Source organism: Thunnus maccoyii, chromosome 22, assembly GCF_910596095.1.
Source record: "Thunnus maccoyii chromosome 22, fThuMac1.1, whole genome shotgun sequence".
Taxonomy (NCBI): Eukaryota; Metazoa; Chordata; class Actinopteri; order Scombriformes; family Scombridae; genus Thunnus; species Thunnus maccoyii.
This window is the reverse complement of record NC_056554.1, coordinates 6783364-6801760: the sequence shown is the minus strand read 5'-3', so window position 1 is coordinate 6801760 and position 18397 is coordinate 6783364. Positions and strand designations below refer to the sequence as shown.

At 39.6% G+C, this 18397-nt stretch overlaps 2 protein-coding genes across 3 annotated transcripts; one reads left to right on the top strand and one right to left on the bottom strand.

Moving 5' to 3' along the window:
* The first annotated feature begins 3470 nt into the window (after positions 1–3470).
* Positions 3471–14182, top strand: epoa (erythropoietin a). 2 transcript variants are annotated; one of them, XM_042401030.1, is made up of 5 exons: positions 3471–4073; positions 8909–9039; positions 9200–9283; positions 9613–9777; positions 12561–14182. In XM_042401030.1, exons 1-5 carry the CDS (start codon positions 3995–3997, stop codon positions 12711–12713), a joined length of 612 nt encoding a protein of 203 aa, XP_042256964.1. In that variant the 5' UTR covers positions 3471–3994; the 3' UTR covers positions 12714–14182. The 2 variants fall into 2 exon arrangements, with proteins under 2 accessions (XP_042256964.1, XP_042256963.1); XM_042401029.1 differs by having other exon boundaries at positions 9197–9283.
* A 102-nt stretch (positions 14183–14284) lies between these two features.
* LOC121889226 (ribonuclease P protein subunit p20-like) lies at positions 14285–17539 on the bottom strand. Its single transcript, XM_042401031.1, has 2 exons — positions 17408–17539; positions 14285–15564 (listed from the first exon to the last, which is right to left on the bottom strand). The coding sequence occupies exon 2, from the start codon at positions 15513–15515 to the stop codon at positions 15060–15062; it is 456 nt and encodes a 151-aa protein (XP_042256965.1). The 5' UTR covers positions 15516–15564; positions 17408–17539; the 3' UTR covers positions 14285–15059.
* Between the last annotated feature and the right edge of the window lie 858 nt (positions 17540–18397).

Below are 18397 nucleotides of genomic sequence, written 5' to 3'. Positions count from 1 at the left end.
TTCCTTGAGCAGAAACTTTGTTTTGATGATGGCACAGATAACTCATTGCTACTCCGCATACCTCGGTTGGGGCCAATGTCATTCTGTCATCAAGTTCATTGAAATTTCTTTTTTACCGGAGGTAGGGTTTCACAAGAGGGGGTGGGGATTTACAGTATTTGAATATTGCAAAAATAACTGTTATTATTATCACATTATGTGTAAATTGCATTGTATCCTTATAACTAATCCTGGTCACAAATTTTAAAGAAGTTTTCTTGGATAAAAGTCTGCCTATAGCATTAATGTGTAACATTTGTTACCTTGGAAGTACAAGTTTCTTTCAGACTAGACTGCATTTCCCAGACATATTTCTCCAAAGGGCATTGATAACTTCTTGATGAAACAATATTGTTCAAGATCAGTACTGTCATAAGTTGAAAGTTATATATTCACAGCCTAACATATTGTAGAACTGTCTCACCTTTTATTTCATGGCAGAAGTCTGGGATTTTCCCAGTCACTTCAATACAGTTGTAGTTTTCTTGGAGCCAGTGTCTATTGGCCATCAGGCCAGGCATCTCCTAGATGTTGACATCTCACATTATTCTGGCTTAATTTCCTTCTTAACATTGGCTTTAGGGACAGTTTTGTTCATTTGACCAATATACTGTGTATCAGGGATATTAGTAACAATTTTTATGTCCTAGATCAGGTCATGGGAGGGAAGTGCTCACAGCAGAAGAGTGATGAGTCTTCTAATGACCTTGTTGATCTGCCGAATGTGAAAAATGAAAATCAGATTTAAAAAAATATCCATTATACAAAAATCTGGGTGATCAAATTTGAGAGCACACACTTTTCAGTATAAATACTGTAGTTCAGCCATTTATTGTTTTTTTTTTTAATTACTTTGATTACTGTACTGCACAATCACCAGCCAATTTGTGAATTCTGTGTTACAAATTTGAACTCTCAAATGTAGTAGTGGTACAACTCTATAATTCTGCACAAACCACAAAGGAGGCATACTGAACTAGATGCAAAGTGGTGTGTTTTACAAAAACAGTGGTGGGAAAAACCAAACAACTTGCTTTTAGGCCTACAGTACGTTATAACCAATACTGCAAGTACCAAGTTTCTTTCCAGTGAACCAGTTGAACCAGAAAAGTGCTTCTGAGACATTTTACTTTGCAAAACTAGCATTTTCAAAATCTGTACAACTATTGTCCAGAGTGGTTAGGTGTGAAATGATTTTTCAAGTGGGCTTTAAATTCCTGACTATTTGTTCTGTCACGATGTTGACTTTGTACACACTGTGTAGGTTTGATAAGAAAACTTTGTTAAAGTGTTTGCCTTTATTGACATTTTTCAATCTCTGAGTTGCGGCTAAGGCACAGAGTGCTGTTGGGCACAGTATCTCGTGGAAGGGCTGGCCCAGGTAGCAGTTTAATACCTTGCTACAACAAGGCACAGGGCAAGGACAAGAGGTCGCCAATTCAGGACAAGGTGTAAGTTTCAGTTGAGGAGGAGCGAGACAGCAGGATGATTGGAATGCAGCAGGGAGTCTGGACAAGATGGGAGCAGTGGAGTGCAAAGTCTCATGGGCTGAGCTATGGAAAGCTGAGCCCCATCAAATAAAATTCTTAATCCAGGCGGTCTATGACGTTCTACCAAGTCCATCTAACTTGTTTTGCTGGGGAAATTGGAGTCACCAGATTGCCCTCTGTGCCTGAAGAGAGGAACCCTGGAGCACATACTCAGCTGCTGTTTGAAGGCCCTGAGTGAGGGGCGCTACCACTGGCACCATGACCAAGTCCCGAAGGCCATAGCGGACACAATCTGTAGTGGGATTGTCCACTGAAAGCATCTCTGTCCCATAAAGAAGACCATCCCTTTTGTCGGGGCTGGGAAGAGGCTAACATCAGCTACCAGGACCACCTCCTCTGGTCTGCTAGCAATGGCACAAGACTGGGAGCTGAAAGTTGACCTGGGGAAGCAACTGAAGTTCCTAGAAACTGTTGCCACAACAACGCTAAGGCCAGACATGGTGCTGATCTCGGAAGCCTCCAAGCAGCTCATTCTCCTGGAGCTCACCATTCCCTGGAAAGACTGCATTGAGGAGGCCAAAGAGAGGAAAAGGGCAAAGTACACTGAGCTAGTGGAAGAATGCCAAAGCAACACGTGGCAAGTGAGAGCCCATTGAGCTGGGATGCAGAGGGTTCACAGGCCAGTCCCTCTGCAGGGCTTACAGCATGCTGGGCATCACAGGGGCCAGTAGGCAAAGGGCCATCAAGTTGGCCACCAAGGCAGCAGAAGTTGCATCAAGGTGGCTGTGGATCAGGAGACGAGAGCCGTGGGTAGGGTAGTGCTACCTGGACACAAGCTGGGGCTTGATCAACCCCTGCTGGGTCGCCTGGGTGAGGGTATCTGGTATCTGGTATCTGAAAGACTTGAGACACCCAGTGACCCCGGGTAACATCGCTGATGACGTGTCCAGGTGCATCACAAGATGATGTATGTCATAAACATTTTTCAATTGAAATTTGCAAAGCTGGTGTTCATCACACAGCAGGAAATAATGACAACTGGAATACAGTGAAATAAGTGAATATGTACTCTGTACAGGTACAGAGAAAATACACCAAGGAGGCCCCAGCAAGTTCAGAGGAAGCACATTTCTCCGAAAGGTGTTGGGCCCCACTGGGTGGAGGGATGAACATAATTCTTCTAAAGATCTTCCCTCATTTGGTGTTTTGATGGTGGTGGTGGAAAACACTGTCTAACATGTCACCTGCTTGTATGTAGAGCCAACGTATCACTGACCATACATAACTTATAAGTTCAAGTTTAACCTGCTCCTCTTTTACAGTTCACAACACAAATAATAATAATAATAATAATAATAATAATAATAATAATAATAATAATAATAGAAAATTAACAGAAATTCAAAGAAAAAAGAATCATAACAAAATAAACCGCTGCCCTCAACCACCTGTAATTTATCTTTTGGAGCTGCACATCAACAGACCTTTTTATTTATTTATTTGTAGCGCCTTTGTGTGATACGACTAGTTGATTAAGTAGTTAAGACTGGAAATGAAAGTGTCAGTGTTAACCCTCTGGCTATCCCCCACCCTTATTTTCAACACATTTGTGTAGTTTATCGTGCGTTTCTTTTAATAGCAACATACTGTTAAAGGTACGTGCTGTAATCTAATGTATCCTGCCTTGAAAAAAAAAATTTCAACGACCTTGAGGCACGACCGTCTCGGTGACGACATTAAGGTGAAAGTTTTGGATGATCACAAGCAGTAAACATTTGAGGATCTCACAGTGGGAAAGAGGAGCTGGGTGTTTAAAGTTACACCTGTGCGTCATGTATTTACCGACTGGACTGGCAGTGTGGCATCTCAGCAGTTACAGTGTTCATTGATATGCTATAACTAACAAATATTGTACATGCTTAATCAGTATACATATTTCATCTCAAAGCCATATTTCAGATGATGGAAAAATTCATGAAAAACGTCCATTTATGGCAAAGTTTGATTTCTGTCACTATTTACCCTCTGTGGTCAATAGTGCACCGTGGCATATGACAGATAGCAGTGATAGTCCTATATTAAAAACCTTATCATTTTGACAATCAGAACTAAATTTTTCATTTGATATTTATCGACAATAAATCTTTCAGTTTTTTTTAACCTATACTACTCTAATGACCGTTTCTGAAAATCATCAGAACAATGGATGGGAAGTCTCCGCACGTCGTTTTTGAGACATTATTTACTTTTTAGGACCAGTGTTTTATAAACAGAGATTGCCTATTATTTGGATAACAATGAAAGAAAACAATTTGCCTTAAGGGAGGAGGTAGTTTTGATTGTCATCATAGAAACAATGCAACTTTATTTTCAAAGTCATCAATAAAAAATCAAACAGGATCAGTTTTTAGAAACACCTACCGGATAAGTGCAGGAGATCCACAAAAGAGCTTCGTTTCCAATTAATGGGCAATAGACGGACCTATGGGCCAAACCGCGAGGACCCTATGAGGGGCTATGCGGATACCGCTATGGAGATTCCCAGTGAGTTATGGACATGCCTTCATGTTTTTTCTCTGTACACTAGCTTTAGTAGTTAGTCTATTTTCACGCTTTACGCAAAGGGGGACTGCATGCATGGGTTGATGTTTAATCGCTCACCGTGGTGCGTAAAAAGGCGCGTCCTCGTCCTTGCGGGCTATCACGTTATCGCTATATCCTTAGGGGAGGCAAATAAAAGGTTTAGCCAAAGCACAGCAGTGATGCAAAGTCTGGTAGGTGACTGCTCTCACCCGCAGCGCAGATCTTTTTGACACAGACCTACATGCGGGTCGGACTAGCGCTGGCAGCAGAGCACTTGGGTGTATGCTGGACTTGTTGGATTTCACTGGTGCCTTTATTTTGAGCCGTCACGCTTGGGCAAATATTTAATTTTTCACAATGATTTTAAAAGATGCGGCACCTGTTTGCGAATGTTGCAGAAAACGGGTAGAGGTAAGCGCCCTTGTAATATTACCTAGTCAGGTAACTTTGTGTGAATGATCTGTGTGCTGCAAACTGTCTCTGTGCTCAGTATTTTAAAACACGTTCATCACATTGATTATATAGGCTCTAGATGTATAGGTGAATATTGAATATTGAGGTGAATATTGAGATTATTTAAGGCATTTCTGGAGGTTTGGGTTTTTTGAACAGTTATGCCTGTTCTCTGATTTGTGCCAAACTCCACATCCCACATATTCTAAGACTTATTTCTGCATGGTACAGGATTGTATTTATTCACCACAGTTCATGGAAATAGATTGTTTAATGCCACCTCCTAGAATGCTGCTGTACATCAAGCTATACTGCCAAACTACAAGCCTCTCAATAACAATTAATCATTTAAGCTATTGAAATGTCACTTCTAAATGAAACAAAATTACTGTCAGGTGATAGACACTGAAGAAACCTAATCAGGCAACTGGGAGAGTAGACACTATTCAGACATCTTTTTGAAGCAGATGATGAAACTGATTCAAGGCATCATGTTGGTCCTGAACATTAGTGAGCTGAGCACAGCGCTTAATCTGTGTGGGAGTTTTTCCCACTCATTCTAAAGATGTATTATTTCCTGTTACTGTAAGCTACAAAATCATCTCCAGAGGATCTAGCATGACTCAGCAGACTGGAAAGTTAAGATTACTGAATGCGAAAGCTGAATCTGCAGTTCTTGGCACAGTCGTCACATACGTGTGTCAGCAGAAAAGAGCAAGAGTTTATCAAAGGCTGACAGCTATAAGGGATTCCAGTGAAGTCAAACAGGAAATTATGTCACACCTGTGTCATTTGATATCTAGTTACTTACAAGTCTGCACTTTGTCATGGGGAAGACATGTTCAAATGAGGAGAGGGGGATTGAAAGGATTCAAAAGCAATCCTCCCACCACTGAGATGTGCTTTAAATAGCATCTCCTCATCGGCCCACTGTGTCATTTAGTCATTACGACTACCCCAACTAGTTGGTTTAAATTGCTGAGTGCTGTCTGTGCACCTGTTTGACACGAGTTGGTTAAAATAGCATATCAAAGGCATCACCTCATATGAGCATCCCGCCACCTTTCCAAAGCATCTGTCACATACCTGGTGTAACGCTTGCCATTATCCAAAGTACCACCACTTGTGGACTGCTGCTTCCAATTTAAAATAGCAACATGGTTTTGGCAGCCGATGTTGGCAGACAAAGCTGTTATCTTTTAGTTTGGCCACAGTCCTGGACTGCAAATTCCACCACCATGGTGAGAATGCAGAGAGTGTATGTGTGTGTTTACACAGTTTAGATTGATGCATTCTCACGTAGGCAGTGGTGGAGGTGAAAAGGTCACAGTTAATCCTCAAGCTGAGTCACACACACTTCTTTAACAAAGTGATCGCATTTTGGGAAATGAAAAATGTAAGAATGTATGGAAAGGAGGCCATTAGTTTGTCTATGCAGATATCGCTTTGCTTCTCCAACTAGTACATAAATAGTATATGTTAAAAATTATTTAAGTGTGCATCCTACATTAGTATACTTGGGACCACATTGTTGATCTAATGTTTTGCTCTTGAATAATAACGTGGAAAGACCTCCAGGGCTTGTATAAATGTCAAGTATCACAGGGGGTCTGAAAAAGATTTAAAAGTTTGTGATTTGTCCACTGAAGTGGACAAATTCTATAAAAGTCCCCCAATAAATTTACTAGAGCAGCCACTTAGTAGTCAACAGGATGAAAACAGACTCAGTGTAGTAGGATTCATTTTCTGTGAAATACTTCCTAATAAGTCCCATTCTGTCTTAATTTCCTGCCATAGTTATGGCTTGTATTCATTATGAGTAAGTAATAATTTCCAATGAGACTATGAATGACCAAAATGCATGTCCACCCAATGACACTATTTATGTGCATCTACTAGGATTATAAGTGCTTGCTCAGGGGAACACTGAGCCTAAAAAAGGTTACTAATGTATATGGAGCAATTATTAGCTTGTTGTGGGACACCACCAGCACTATGTACAAACAGAGTTTACAGAAGGTTTATGTGAGACATAGGGGTGATATGAGTGAGATGTGCAGTTTGATAAACAGACTACAGATCCTAAGTGTCATTAAGAGTCCCCCCTCAGTGACGCTGTCTTTTGAGAAAATATTGCATGGAAGTTAAGCTGATTACAGTAGTGACCTCTTTAAGGACCACTACTAATGTAGTACTAGTAATGGTATTATAATTCTTGACATTATTTGTTATTATCCCTCAGTTGTAGTTTTTCCAGTTCAGCTCAATTTGTGCTAGTTAAGTGGGAGTCTGAGAACTTAATCTAGCCTTTATCTGACCTGTCTGCTTTGGAAGATCATCTGTATTTTCTGTCATCCTTGTGCGTCATGCATCTAGACTGCTGTGAAAGAGTGCATTCAGTATGTGGTAAAGAGGAACGAGGCTGGATGCCCACATGACCCACAACAGTAGAACATTTCCATTCATTTCCAAGTATATCCTTAGAGTTCAGAGTGTGCTGTGCATTCATTGGATGTTGGAAGTAATGTCTGCATTTCTGAATAAAGCCGACTAATGGCCCAATTATAGAACCACCATATATAATTAGGGTTAAACGAGGCTACAGGCATTTCTGCACTGTCATTATATCTGCAGGTTTCTGTTCATAATCCCGGATATCATGTGGTTTTGTTTGTGTCATATGCAAGAATGAAACTAAATGAATAAAATACTGCTTTATCATGCTGACTCATGCCAATTCTACATGATATACAGTACAGCACTAACGGTCCTCAACTGCTATGCAAAGTGTATGTTTACTGTATATTGGCAAAACTTTGACACCTATATTCAGAAATTTCTTATATGTAATAATGTGTATGAAAGACTGATCCTTGAGCAGCTAATTTATCCAGATGACAGAAATAAATGCAAGCAGTATCCACAGCAAATCAAAGGATATTGTTTGGTATAAGGTATTAACATCTGTCCTTGCTGTGGGTGAACAGAAAATGTAATTTTGTTCGGGGGATGAATAATCTGCAACATTAATATTTTTCTCATTTTTCATTAATTCTGTATGTTATCTGATAAACTATTGAAGAGGACAACATATAGGACAACTACAGTGCCAGTCACGAGTTTGGACACACCTTTCCATTCCCTTGAATGAGAAAGTGTGCCCAAACTTGTAACTGGTACTCTAAGTGTTTGTTGATAATTGAATTCAAAAATAAAAATCATACATCGGTAGCCCTGAAGGTATGCATGGAAGAGTCACCAGATTTAGAAAGAAATAGACATAGAAAGACCTCAACTGATGTCACTAGATGAGGGTGGTGGGTAGAGACACAGTTGTTATTAAGGATTTGGGGTCCCCATACATTTAAAATGTGAAAAAAGTTAATTGATAAGTGGATTGCTTTTAGCCTAGCTTTTCTTTTTTTTAAAAAAAAAACTGTACTGAAAGAGAATATACTAAAAGAGTTTTCATTAATCGGTGGGATTTAAACAAATCATATTTTTATTATGGTATTGTAGGGTGATCTGGTCATGACCAGGTTAAGCCTTGTAGCCAAACCTATAATAACGGCCAGTCTATAATAACGGCTATATGAATCTGAACATAGTGTATTGATGAAAGTGAGAATGCATCAACAGTAAACCTTTCCTTAGACTGATTTGCCATTGCTCTGATTCTTGGTTAATTTCCCACATTTCTCTACATATACCATCTGATTTACCATGAACTTTTTGTTTTGGTACACACCCACCCACAACATCACAAAACTACAGTTGGGTGAACACTGTTTGATACTGTTAGAAATTACCCAGATTTACACACACACACACACACACACACACACACACACACACCCTGCCCAGTAAAATCCACACAGAATAGAGTGTCTGTATTGACACTGCACTCCTTCAAATAGTTTGTTTAACTGTTGAATGCATGAGGAAGTCTCTGAAGAACAGCTGTTTAAGATCATGAGCCATCTTCAAACATCCCATCACTCCACAATCATGCATATAAGTGAAACAAATGGAAGAAAATCAGCTTCACCACTACTTTCTCGTAGAGTGATTGTTCTGTAAAGGTCATGAAGTGATAAATTAGTACCCCAACCATGAGGCATAGTGCAGAAAGCTTGTGAACGGTCTTGCTCCCTCAAATCTGATCATGTCAGTCTGCAAAAGTTAGTTCATGTAATTACGTACAGGTCAAAGGGGTCCCAAATTTTGTCTCCAGCTGCTGCTTACTTGCTAGCGCTGATCAACTGAGCTTCCTGTTTTGATGCTCAGTTATCAGCAGCCTTTGAGTGACTGTATTTTTGTCTCTGCTGTATCTGTGATGGCAGGACTGCTTGCCTTGCTGTTGATAGTGTTGGAGTGGACCCGGCCAGGCCTACCATCCCCACTGAAGCCGATCTGTGACCTGAGGGTCCTGAACCATTTCATTAAGGAAGCCCGAGACGCAGAAGTCGCTATGGTGAGAGGAAAATGCATGCATGCATTCAGATCTAGGAGCAGGTGAAGGTTGCTGCTGAGATACTATGGTCCTGGAATCACCCATACAAAATGTTTTATGTACCATTAGATAAAAGTACCCTAAACACTGTAACATTATTACTCTCTTGTTTCCTTAGAAGTCATGTAGAGAAGGATGTAGCCTGTCAGAGTCTGTCACTGTTCCCCAAACCACAGTAGACTTTGATGTCTGGGAGAAGAAAAATGTAAGTAACCACTGAAAACATTTGAGTGTTAAGAGCTGACAACAGATTTAGGTTCCTATGTATGCATACATGTAATGATTTGTAATGTCTATAAAGTGTATGTGTGCTACCTCATAGAAATGTGCTGCCTTTTAGTGTATAATCTTTTAACCACAAATGTCTACTTAGAATCATACTTTTTGGACAATCCTAGATATAATTTTCACCACAGGTTTATTTGAGGGACCTCCTGTAACTTTAGGAGAGTGCTGATCACCTGCTGTATTTGTTCCATATCGCTTACATGATGAGACTCTTAAACTCTCGCCTTCTCTTAATTTTTTGGCAAGGCATTGGAGCAAGCCCAGGAGGTGCAGTGTGGCTTATGGCTTTTACAACAGGCCCTCAGTTTGCTACGAACCTCAGTCACCAACACAGCACTGCACAGCCACATAGACAACTCCATCAGAAATCTGCTTAGCATCAATGCTGTGCTGCGTAGCCTCAACATCCAGGTGAGTTACAGCAGGTTCAAAGGTACAAGGTTCAAAACAACTGCAGCTCCATTACTTGCATTTTTTTACCACCTAGTAAGAGAAAAGCCTAATTAGAACAAAATGAATGAAAAACCTTAATCTAAATAAATTGGCACATTCCAAAATAAATGTAATTCACATTGAAGGATTCATTTAGACCTTTTAAAATCCTGAAAGATCATATACAGACAGGTGACAAATTAAAGGAAAAATCCATACAGGCCTGAATGTTAGGTTAAGGCCCCTACAGTGATGGGATCCGGTGGCTCTGTTATGCTTTGGGGGGCATTTTACTGCCATGGTTTGGGTCCACTTGTCCCCTTAAAGGGAAGGGTCACTGCAAATCAATACAAAGTTGTTCTGAATGATCACCTTTATCCTATGATGAAACATTTCTATCCTTATGGGAGTGGTCTCTTCCAGGATGACACTGCCCCAATGCACAGGGCACGAGGGGTCACTGAATGGTTTGATAAGTATGAAAATGATGTGAATCATATGCTATGGCCTTCACAGTCACCAGGTTTCAACCCAATTGAACACCTATGGGAGATTTTCGACAGTTTTAGACAGCACTCTCCACCACCATCATCAAAACACCAAATGAGGGAATATCTTTTGGAAGAATGGTGTTCATCCCTCCAGAAGAGTTCAGAGACTTGTAGAATCAATGCCAAGATGCATTGAAGCTGTTCTGGTGGCACTTGGTGGCCCACCACCTAAGAAACTTTATGTTGGTTTTTCCTTTAATTTGTCACCTGTCCGTACATGACTATTATCTAGTTGAGATATTAATAAGGGTAAGAAGAAAGGTTAGTGACTGGAACAAAAGATATGTAAGTGCAGAATCTTACCATGTGAACAGGTGATGTTACAAACAGAAGTGTATGTTGTGTTGCTTGCTAGGATGATGTAGCTAAAGATGTTTTGTTAGTTTGTTTGAGCAGCTTGCTGACATCACCACCAGCATGCTGCTAGTTGTTAGCTTAACATGCTGTATTGGCTTAACCATAGCAAGCATGATGTTAACTGTTGGATTTAGCCGGTGATATCATAGACAGGTGAATGCTTTGTTGAATGTTAAGGTGGGTTGCTCAAGAAGATTGGTTTATTTGGTGGCTCAGAGTTATCTTAATTACGAGTTTCCGACTTGTAAATAATGTTTATATCAACATCCAAGTTGTAATTACGACTGGGAAACTGATTTTTCTCAAGGCTCCACATTCAATAATACGGAAGTGCCTGTAAAAACCAAGCAAACATAGACACTTCACGTCAGCCAAAGTCCAGTGAGTATCACTTGCTTCACTTCAGAGGGCTGTGTTGAGTCTGTGGGTGAAGGTAAAGAGGGGAGTTGTTTTGGGACACTGGAACACACACAATGATCTCAGTTTCATGGGCTCAACTCAACAAAACACCAGTTATTGAGAGAGTGCCCTCCTGATGAGAGTAGAGACCAGAGGGGTTACTAACTAGTGTCTATTGGTAAGACAAGTGGAACTAGATAAACAGTGATGGTGGTTGGTCAAGTCAGTGGCTTTCAGATGATACTGCCTATCAAGTCAATGGGGCCAGACAATGCATGTTAGCCTAAGCAGATACAACGTAGATGCAGGGCCTAATGATGTGCAGAACATCAATCCACGTGTATATTGGGCTTCCATAGGAATGCTCACCCAACTTTTGGCACATTTTACTGCATAACTCTTTTCACCACCCCACTTGAGATGAGTCAAAGATGTTCTCCTGAAAAGATCTCTCTCTCTCTCTCTCTCTCTCTTCTGTTGTTTGTCTTTTACACCTGTTCTTGACCACTTTTCTAAGTGGTTCATCGTTCTCTGCTTACAAAAGGTTGCATTTAGTAGTTTTGGGGTGATAAGCAAAAGGTTTGATTTCTGTTCAGTGAGTCCAAAAGCAGGATATTCTGACAAACTCTGTTGTATCAGTATACAAATGCTCCACAGTAAACCAAGTACTTGACATAGGTCCACATTTTTGCTGGATTCTCTAAGATGTGGTGTGCTGTAACTGATAATTGTGTGCAGTGATAAAGTAAACAATGTAATGAGAATAATCTCTCTGATTGATTATATTAATTGGCCCCAGGTTATTACAGCCAGTGCTTCTTTGCCTATTTGACATCCTCACACTTGAGCTCAACCTGAGTTTCCTGTAAGTAAATAATAATGGTTTCTCTGGTAATAGAGAAACGGAGGGATGTCATGGGACATTCTCTGGAAGTTTTTCATGATAAGGCTGTGGGCACTAATGCTGCTGTACAGGCTTGTTCTTACACAGCCTTTGAAATGAATCATTCAGGTCAAAACTCAGGCCTTGCAGAAAGACAAACTAAAGCTGAAGAGCAGCCTGTGTTCAGGCTCAAGGGTCACTGAAATACATGTTTCATCATTTTAAACTGGGAACAGTTAACAGGGTTCTTACACTCATGGAAAACCAGGACAGATTTTGAATGAAAAGAAACAATTGAGAAGAAAGAAAATTGATCTTTTCAATACCATGATTCAGTCAACATCAGAGACAAGATCAAATTGACACTGATGATATAGTGGAATTGTGTGGATATCTGAAGGTTTAACTATACTATAAAAGGGGAATGCTACATTTTCCCCCTGCTGGGGAAAATGTAGCATATTGTAGCACAGGTTTTTGAGATGCCAATTGAAAGTGGAGGAAACACTAAAAAAAAGATTAACTTTCCAAATAAAGATAAGAGCAACATTTTTGTTTGTATTCTCTTTCAGGAATATACCCCACCAGCAAGTGCAGCAGGACTTGAGGGGACATGGAGGGTGTCCTCAGCAACAGATTTGCTTCAAGTTCATGTCAACTTCCTGCGAGGCAAAGTGCATCTCCTTCTTTCGGCTGCACAGGCTTGTCAGCAAGATGTCAGCTGATCAGCTCATCTCCCTACTCCAGGCAAAGCTGATTTGTGTTTCTGAGGGAAGAGGAGGGACTTGACACTTTTGACCTGCTTGCTGGTTGCTGGAAGCAGTAAGAAAGACACAGCCATCCTTGTGTAACTGGAGCAAGCTGAAAGGAAAGGACAGTCCCAGCTGGGCTTTGGATGGACAGGAGATGACTGCACCTTGAAATGTAGATGTCAGACATTGACATGGTGAAGCACACAATGACCAAAATGAGGCCTTTGGGAAGCACTGCTCTTGCACTTTGTGTGTGGATGTACTTGTGTGTGTGAGTTAAGACTGCAAGTTTAAATCTGTACGTAGTGTGTATGTGTCTGTTTCCAGTGAGTCTGACCCCTACACTCATATCTTTAGAGTGAACTGTGGAGTGGAACACCTAGAAAATATTGATTGCACCTAGAAGTTGGAGGCCTGTTAGGTTGCGACAGGGCATCTATTTCCAATATCACTGCAAAAATGAATGAAGCCTGACCCACATGAGTTTAACATTGTTCAACCATGCCTCACAGAAACAGTCTCTTTTATTAGATTTGTTAATATAATGTTAATATATTTTATAAGTTGTATAATTGCTATTTATACAGATTTTCTACTTTTAAGCTCCAGTCTTTGTATTTTTTGTGTTGGATCTTTAGGATTTTAGTTGGGCTCATGTTCTCATGTGTAACACTGAACACTTGCGCAAAGGTGTTTGTTGACATCATTTGCAATGATGTGCAACATGTGCAACGCTGCTGTCTTCCTTTTTTTTTATTAAGATTGTATGTACCCAACTAGCTGTTTGTTTCACACTGAGTATTTCTTCCAAATAACAGAAAGAAGGACTATAAAGTTAATGCAGTGGTTCAGTTACAGTGAACGAGGGAGCAAAAGGTCAGTGAGGAGGAGGGTGGAGGGTTACATGAGAACTGTGAAGCTGCTTTGTTATTATCTGTCTAACCAACACTCAACCAGAGTCTACACTGATAGCCAGCCATGTTTTGCCATTACAGTTCACATCCTGTAAGTGCAAATAGTTTTCCAGAATCTGACGCTAACACTGTCTCTGCCCCCTCTCTATTGTTCGTCATCAGCCGGCAGAAAGGCAATCAGTTAGTCCTGGGAACCTGCGGCTTTCTGTAAAGTGGATGCTCAACCATTTCAAACTAGTTAAGTGTTCTTCCTTGTTGTTTTCCGTATTTTTATACCGTGTTGTGCAAGTGCAAGATGTTTTTAAGGATGTTTGTACATGTTTTCTTTCCTGTTTTTTTGCATTGTTTTGTCCCATCACTGTATAATTTGCTATTTAAATACAAAATATTATTGTTGGATAAAGAAAGGATAGATGGAAACACAACAAGGGGAAGTCTGTCCTTTCATTCATTATCTGTGTCTTGCTCCAGTCAGTTATGTTAATAGACAAGTTACTGCAGTTCAGATGCTTAAATACAAGATGCTATAACAGTCTTCATTGGTTTTAGGTTAGTGTCATTCAGCAGGTTAGTGTCATTCAGCAGTAACTATCACCAAATCTAGATGATAGTTAAATAAATGCTTAAGAATTAGACATTCCAGCTAATTTTATTTTTGTCCACAAATCAAACACATAGTTTTCATGAAAGCTGCCCATTAACACATTAACACCACCTGCAGTTAAATATCTGAAACCAAATTAAATAGACTTTGACAGTCTCTCTAACCCTCAGCTGAACTCATGCTATAAACATTATTTGAGAGTAAGTTGTTGCCACATGGTGCCATGGAAGCAAGGTTGCTGAAAGATAACATCCTGGCATGTGTATGTGTAGCAAACTACTGACATCTAGTGGACGTTCACTACAACAACACCTGCCTGAATTGTAAACTTAGGATTTCTCAGTTTTTCCTAAATATTTCCACATTTAAAAACAGACATGAAACTGTGAACACTTGTGCAGCTCTTAGGCCTTAAAATTAAAGACACTTGTACATTTACATTTGGCACAGCCATGTCTACAAGTATTAAATTACACTGAGGTTTCATCTGGCAAACATCACTGTTGCTTCAAGACATGCAAACATAAAAAGTGATGACACTAACAATTTTTGACAAGACACAAAACTCGTGACAAAAGATCATAATATATTCAGTTCAACTGGAGTATTCCTACACAGTTTACTGATACATGTACAACCAACACACTGTATGTCGCTCCATTCTGCTGCTGCCATCATAGGTCTCCACACACTCAGCCCCATCAGATAACTCTGTAATATGTGTCTACTGATTAATGAGGCAACAAAGAGGACTAATAGAGAACCTCTGCCTGACACACATCAGGGAAACCTCTATCCAAGTCACTGTGGGTCAGGGTAGAAAACCTTAATATGAATGGCCGAGTTGTTGCGTGTACGTGTCATGGGCTCCCCAGCCTCATCAGGGTCCTCAGGTTCCAGGTCATCCACAAGCTCTACTGTGGAGGTGTTGGCTGCCAGCTGTAGCGCCCCCTGGCTGCTGGCCTGCAGCTGAAGGGCAATGTTGATAGCTCTGTTGATGGCCAGGCCCAGGCCATGGACACAGATCTCCCTGTGACCCCCACCTTCCAGCAGTTTCTGACAACGTGCCAGCTGGGCCCGGAAATCAGTCTTCATGTTGACGTAGACATCATTCCGTCTTTTGGGGAGTTTTCGGGGGAGCCGTTTCCGAAGGGTGTACTCTACTGGGTCCATCTCTACGGCCGGGGAGGTGGAGTCAGTGTGTACAGGGGCTGTCTGAGGGATGGAGGACATCCCTGGGTTGCGTGGCTCCGTCATTTCCCTCAGAGTGTGTGTGGATATGTGTGCTGAAGCCCAGATAATGAAGCTGAGGAAACAGAGTAGTAGACATAAGTTGAGGAACTGTGGTCAGATTGTATAAGAACATGATACCCCCAGCCTGAACACACACACTCACATATAAATATTGCTAACGTTCTGCTGTAGGAATGTTCATTTCAGAGCCAAGCTGTATTTTGCTAAGCTATCATCAGAATCAGAATCAGTCATACTTTATCGATCCCAGAGGGAAAAAAAGTCACGTTACAGTTGCTCCCATTCAAGAATAGAAATATATATACATATAGAGAACTAATAAGAACGTAGAGAATAAGAAATATGTTAAAAAATAAATAAATAAAAATAACATTATATAACATTATATACAGAAAAAATAGAAATTAGAAAAATAAGAAAATAAGAGATATGTAAAAAAAAATATGTGCATCTTACATCAATATATAACAGTGTAAATAATAATTCTGAGAAATGGGATGTATAAATGTGTTAAATGCAAGAATAATAAAAAATATTAGTTTAAATGTACAGTATAAGTTTACAGTATAAATACAGTGTCATTGCATGTTTAGACTAAAGGGAGTTCTTGAATTGCTGCTACATGGCTTTATAATCAGGCATAATGGGGGTTACCTGTGGGTCCTAGGCAATTCCACACACTTCTACTAGGGGGCAATGCAGAGTTTTGCACAATTTTTATGAAAAAAGTCACTTTTAGGGACAATTGAGATTTTAAGACCAAAATACATTTTGGAGCATGTCGAATTCAATAAAAAATTAAGTCTAATTGGGGATTTGGTGTGTGTGTGCTGATGAAAGTCCCCAATTTTGACCCAGTCAAGTGCAAACATACACACACACACACCATATTAGGGCTGCCACTGACTGATTATTCTTATTACCTCTTTTTCTACTTATCATTTCCTTGATTCATCATTTTTGCTTATAAAATGTGATAAAATAGTGAAAGATGCCCTTCACAATTTCCTTAAACCCAAAGTTTAATCTTAAAATTGCTTGCTGAAATCTAAAGAAATGTATTTTACTACAACATAAGAAGAATATCAGACTAATCCAAACAACCGAGGAGCTGGAAGTAGTTAACATTTGATATTTTTGCTCGAAAACAGACTTAAATGATTCTACTCTTAAAGTAGTAGCCCTTCTTTCTAACTTTCCCTCAATCTATCAATCGACTAAATGTTTCAGCTCTATATCTTTGAGATCCTGAAATAAGTTGACTGAGAATACTACGCAAATATAAAAGCAAATCACCATAAAAATGCACTTCTAAACCAAACACCACTAATTATACACAGATTTATATCCCTGTGGTAATGTTAAGGTACATCTGTAGAAAATTAACACAAAAAGAAAACTACTAGTATTAGTTTGTGGAGTTATTTGCACATATATTCACTGTCCACATATAACAAGGGCACACAGTTAACAGTAGTGTCTTCACTCTGTATGTTTCCCCTTTAACTGTTTAACAAACATCTGCACTTGAATAAAAACCTGTATTTCTGCATTTATAGTGTGTAACGTTACAGATGAGCATGTTAATTAACCTCAGTGCTCAGACACTGAATGCACATGAGACATTTCTACTGGCAGGATGTGTTTGTTTTATTTGTGTCTCACGTGTGAGTGAATGGAAATAAATATGTGTTTCTTGCTTCGTACCGACATCTCCTCTTCTCCTAAAACCGATGTTTAGCTTAAATCCAACAATAAAAACGCTATTTGAACCTGGGACGGTTAGTCGAACATCAGATAAATTAGCTAACACTATGAGCTCAGCAGCAGATATTAGCAGAGTTATTCGTGGTGAAGCGTAAATACGTTAATAGTTCATTCAGATGAACACTTACCTACAGACGACAGTAACAAATGAACACTTTCTCAACGCTACTAATGTCTCGGGTTCACTGTTTTCTACAACAGCAGCTTTCTAGCACCAGAAGAACGGGCTGTTTCTTCTTCTATAGTTATTTAATGGCGGTCGACAAACAGCTTTTAGGCGCATTACCGCCACCTACTGGATTTGAGTTTAGATCACAACTGTTACTATACTATTACATTCAGTTCTTGTATTAATTCCTGTGTTTTCTAAAAATCTGAAAATATCCCTGTACCCTACATCACCTGAACCCCTCTGCAACATTTCTGTAATACCAAGTGTCATGTGATTTTTTTGGAGTGTTTGTCTGTGATGTTTAATGTACTGTTCAGACTGTTGAGACCAAACCTCATCTTTGATATGTCTCCTCCTTTATATTTCTATTTGGCCCTTATTTCCTATATCCTACTCTTCCTGCCATGTCTTTCTCATTTCTGGTTTGATTATACTTTTAACCTCAGCATTGCTATATTTTACAACCGTACTTATTTCTCTTTTTCTGGTTGCTTCTTTTGCATATTTATCTGCCAGCTCATTTTCATCCACACCAATATGTTCAGAAATCCACATGAATTTAATTTCTATTCCTGCCCTCTTAATTATGATTATTATTTGAGCTATGTCAAGTACTATGTCATGCTTTGTATCTGACTGCATTTATTTAAAACATGGTAGTGTTCTACTGGAATCAACCTATCAAAACTTTGATTGGTTTGACTTCTTCTATCCAGCTTAGAGTGAGTAGAGTAGCTAACAGTTCCTCTGTATATACTGCTAAGTCATCACTAACCGTTTCATTTGACATTATATTTAATTCTGGAATAATAAACTTTATCCTTTCTCTGTTGTCCAATGTTTTAGATGCATCATATACTTTGCAGTAAATACTTTAACAAGCTGTTTATTTTCTGTGCACAAGAAATAGTATCTTCTGACAGTCACTGAGTCTAGAAAATGTATT

What these genes read in the sequence shown, in the direction of transcription:
- LOC121889226 (XM_042401031.1), bottom strand. Translation starts at nt 15,515, where the DNA reads ATGACGGAGCCACGCAACCCAGGGATGTCCTCCATCCCTCAGACAGCC.
- epoa (XM_042401029.1), top strand. Translation starts at nt 3,995, where the DNA reads ATGGGCAATAGACGGACCTATGGGCCAAACCGCGAGGACCCTATGAGG. An exon ending in ATGTCTGGGAGAAGAAAAAT is followed by an intron (nt 9,284 to 9,612) that starts GTAAGTAACCAC and finishes TTTTTTGGCAAG; the next exon opens with GCATTGGAGCAAGCCCAGGA. An exon ending in TGCGTAGCCTCAACATCCAG is followed by an intron (nt 9,778 to 12,560) that starts GTGAGTTACAGC and finishes ATTCTCTTTCAG; the next exon opens with GAATATACCCCACCAGCAAG.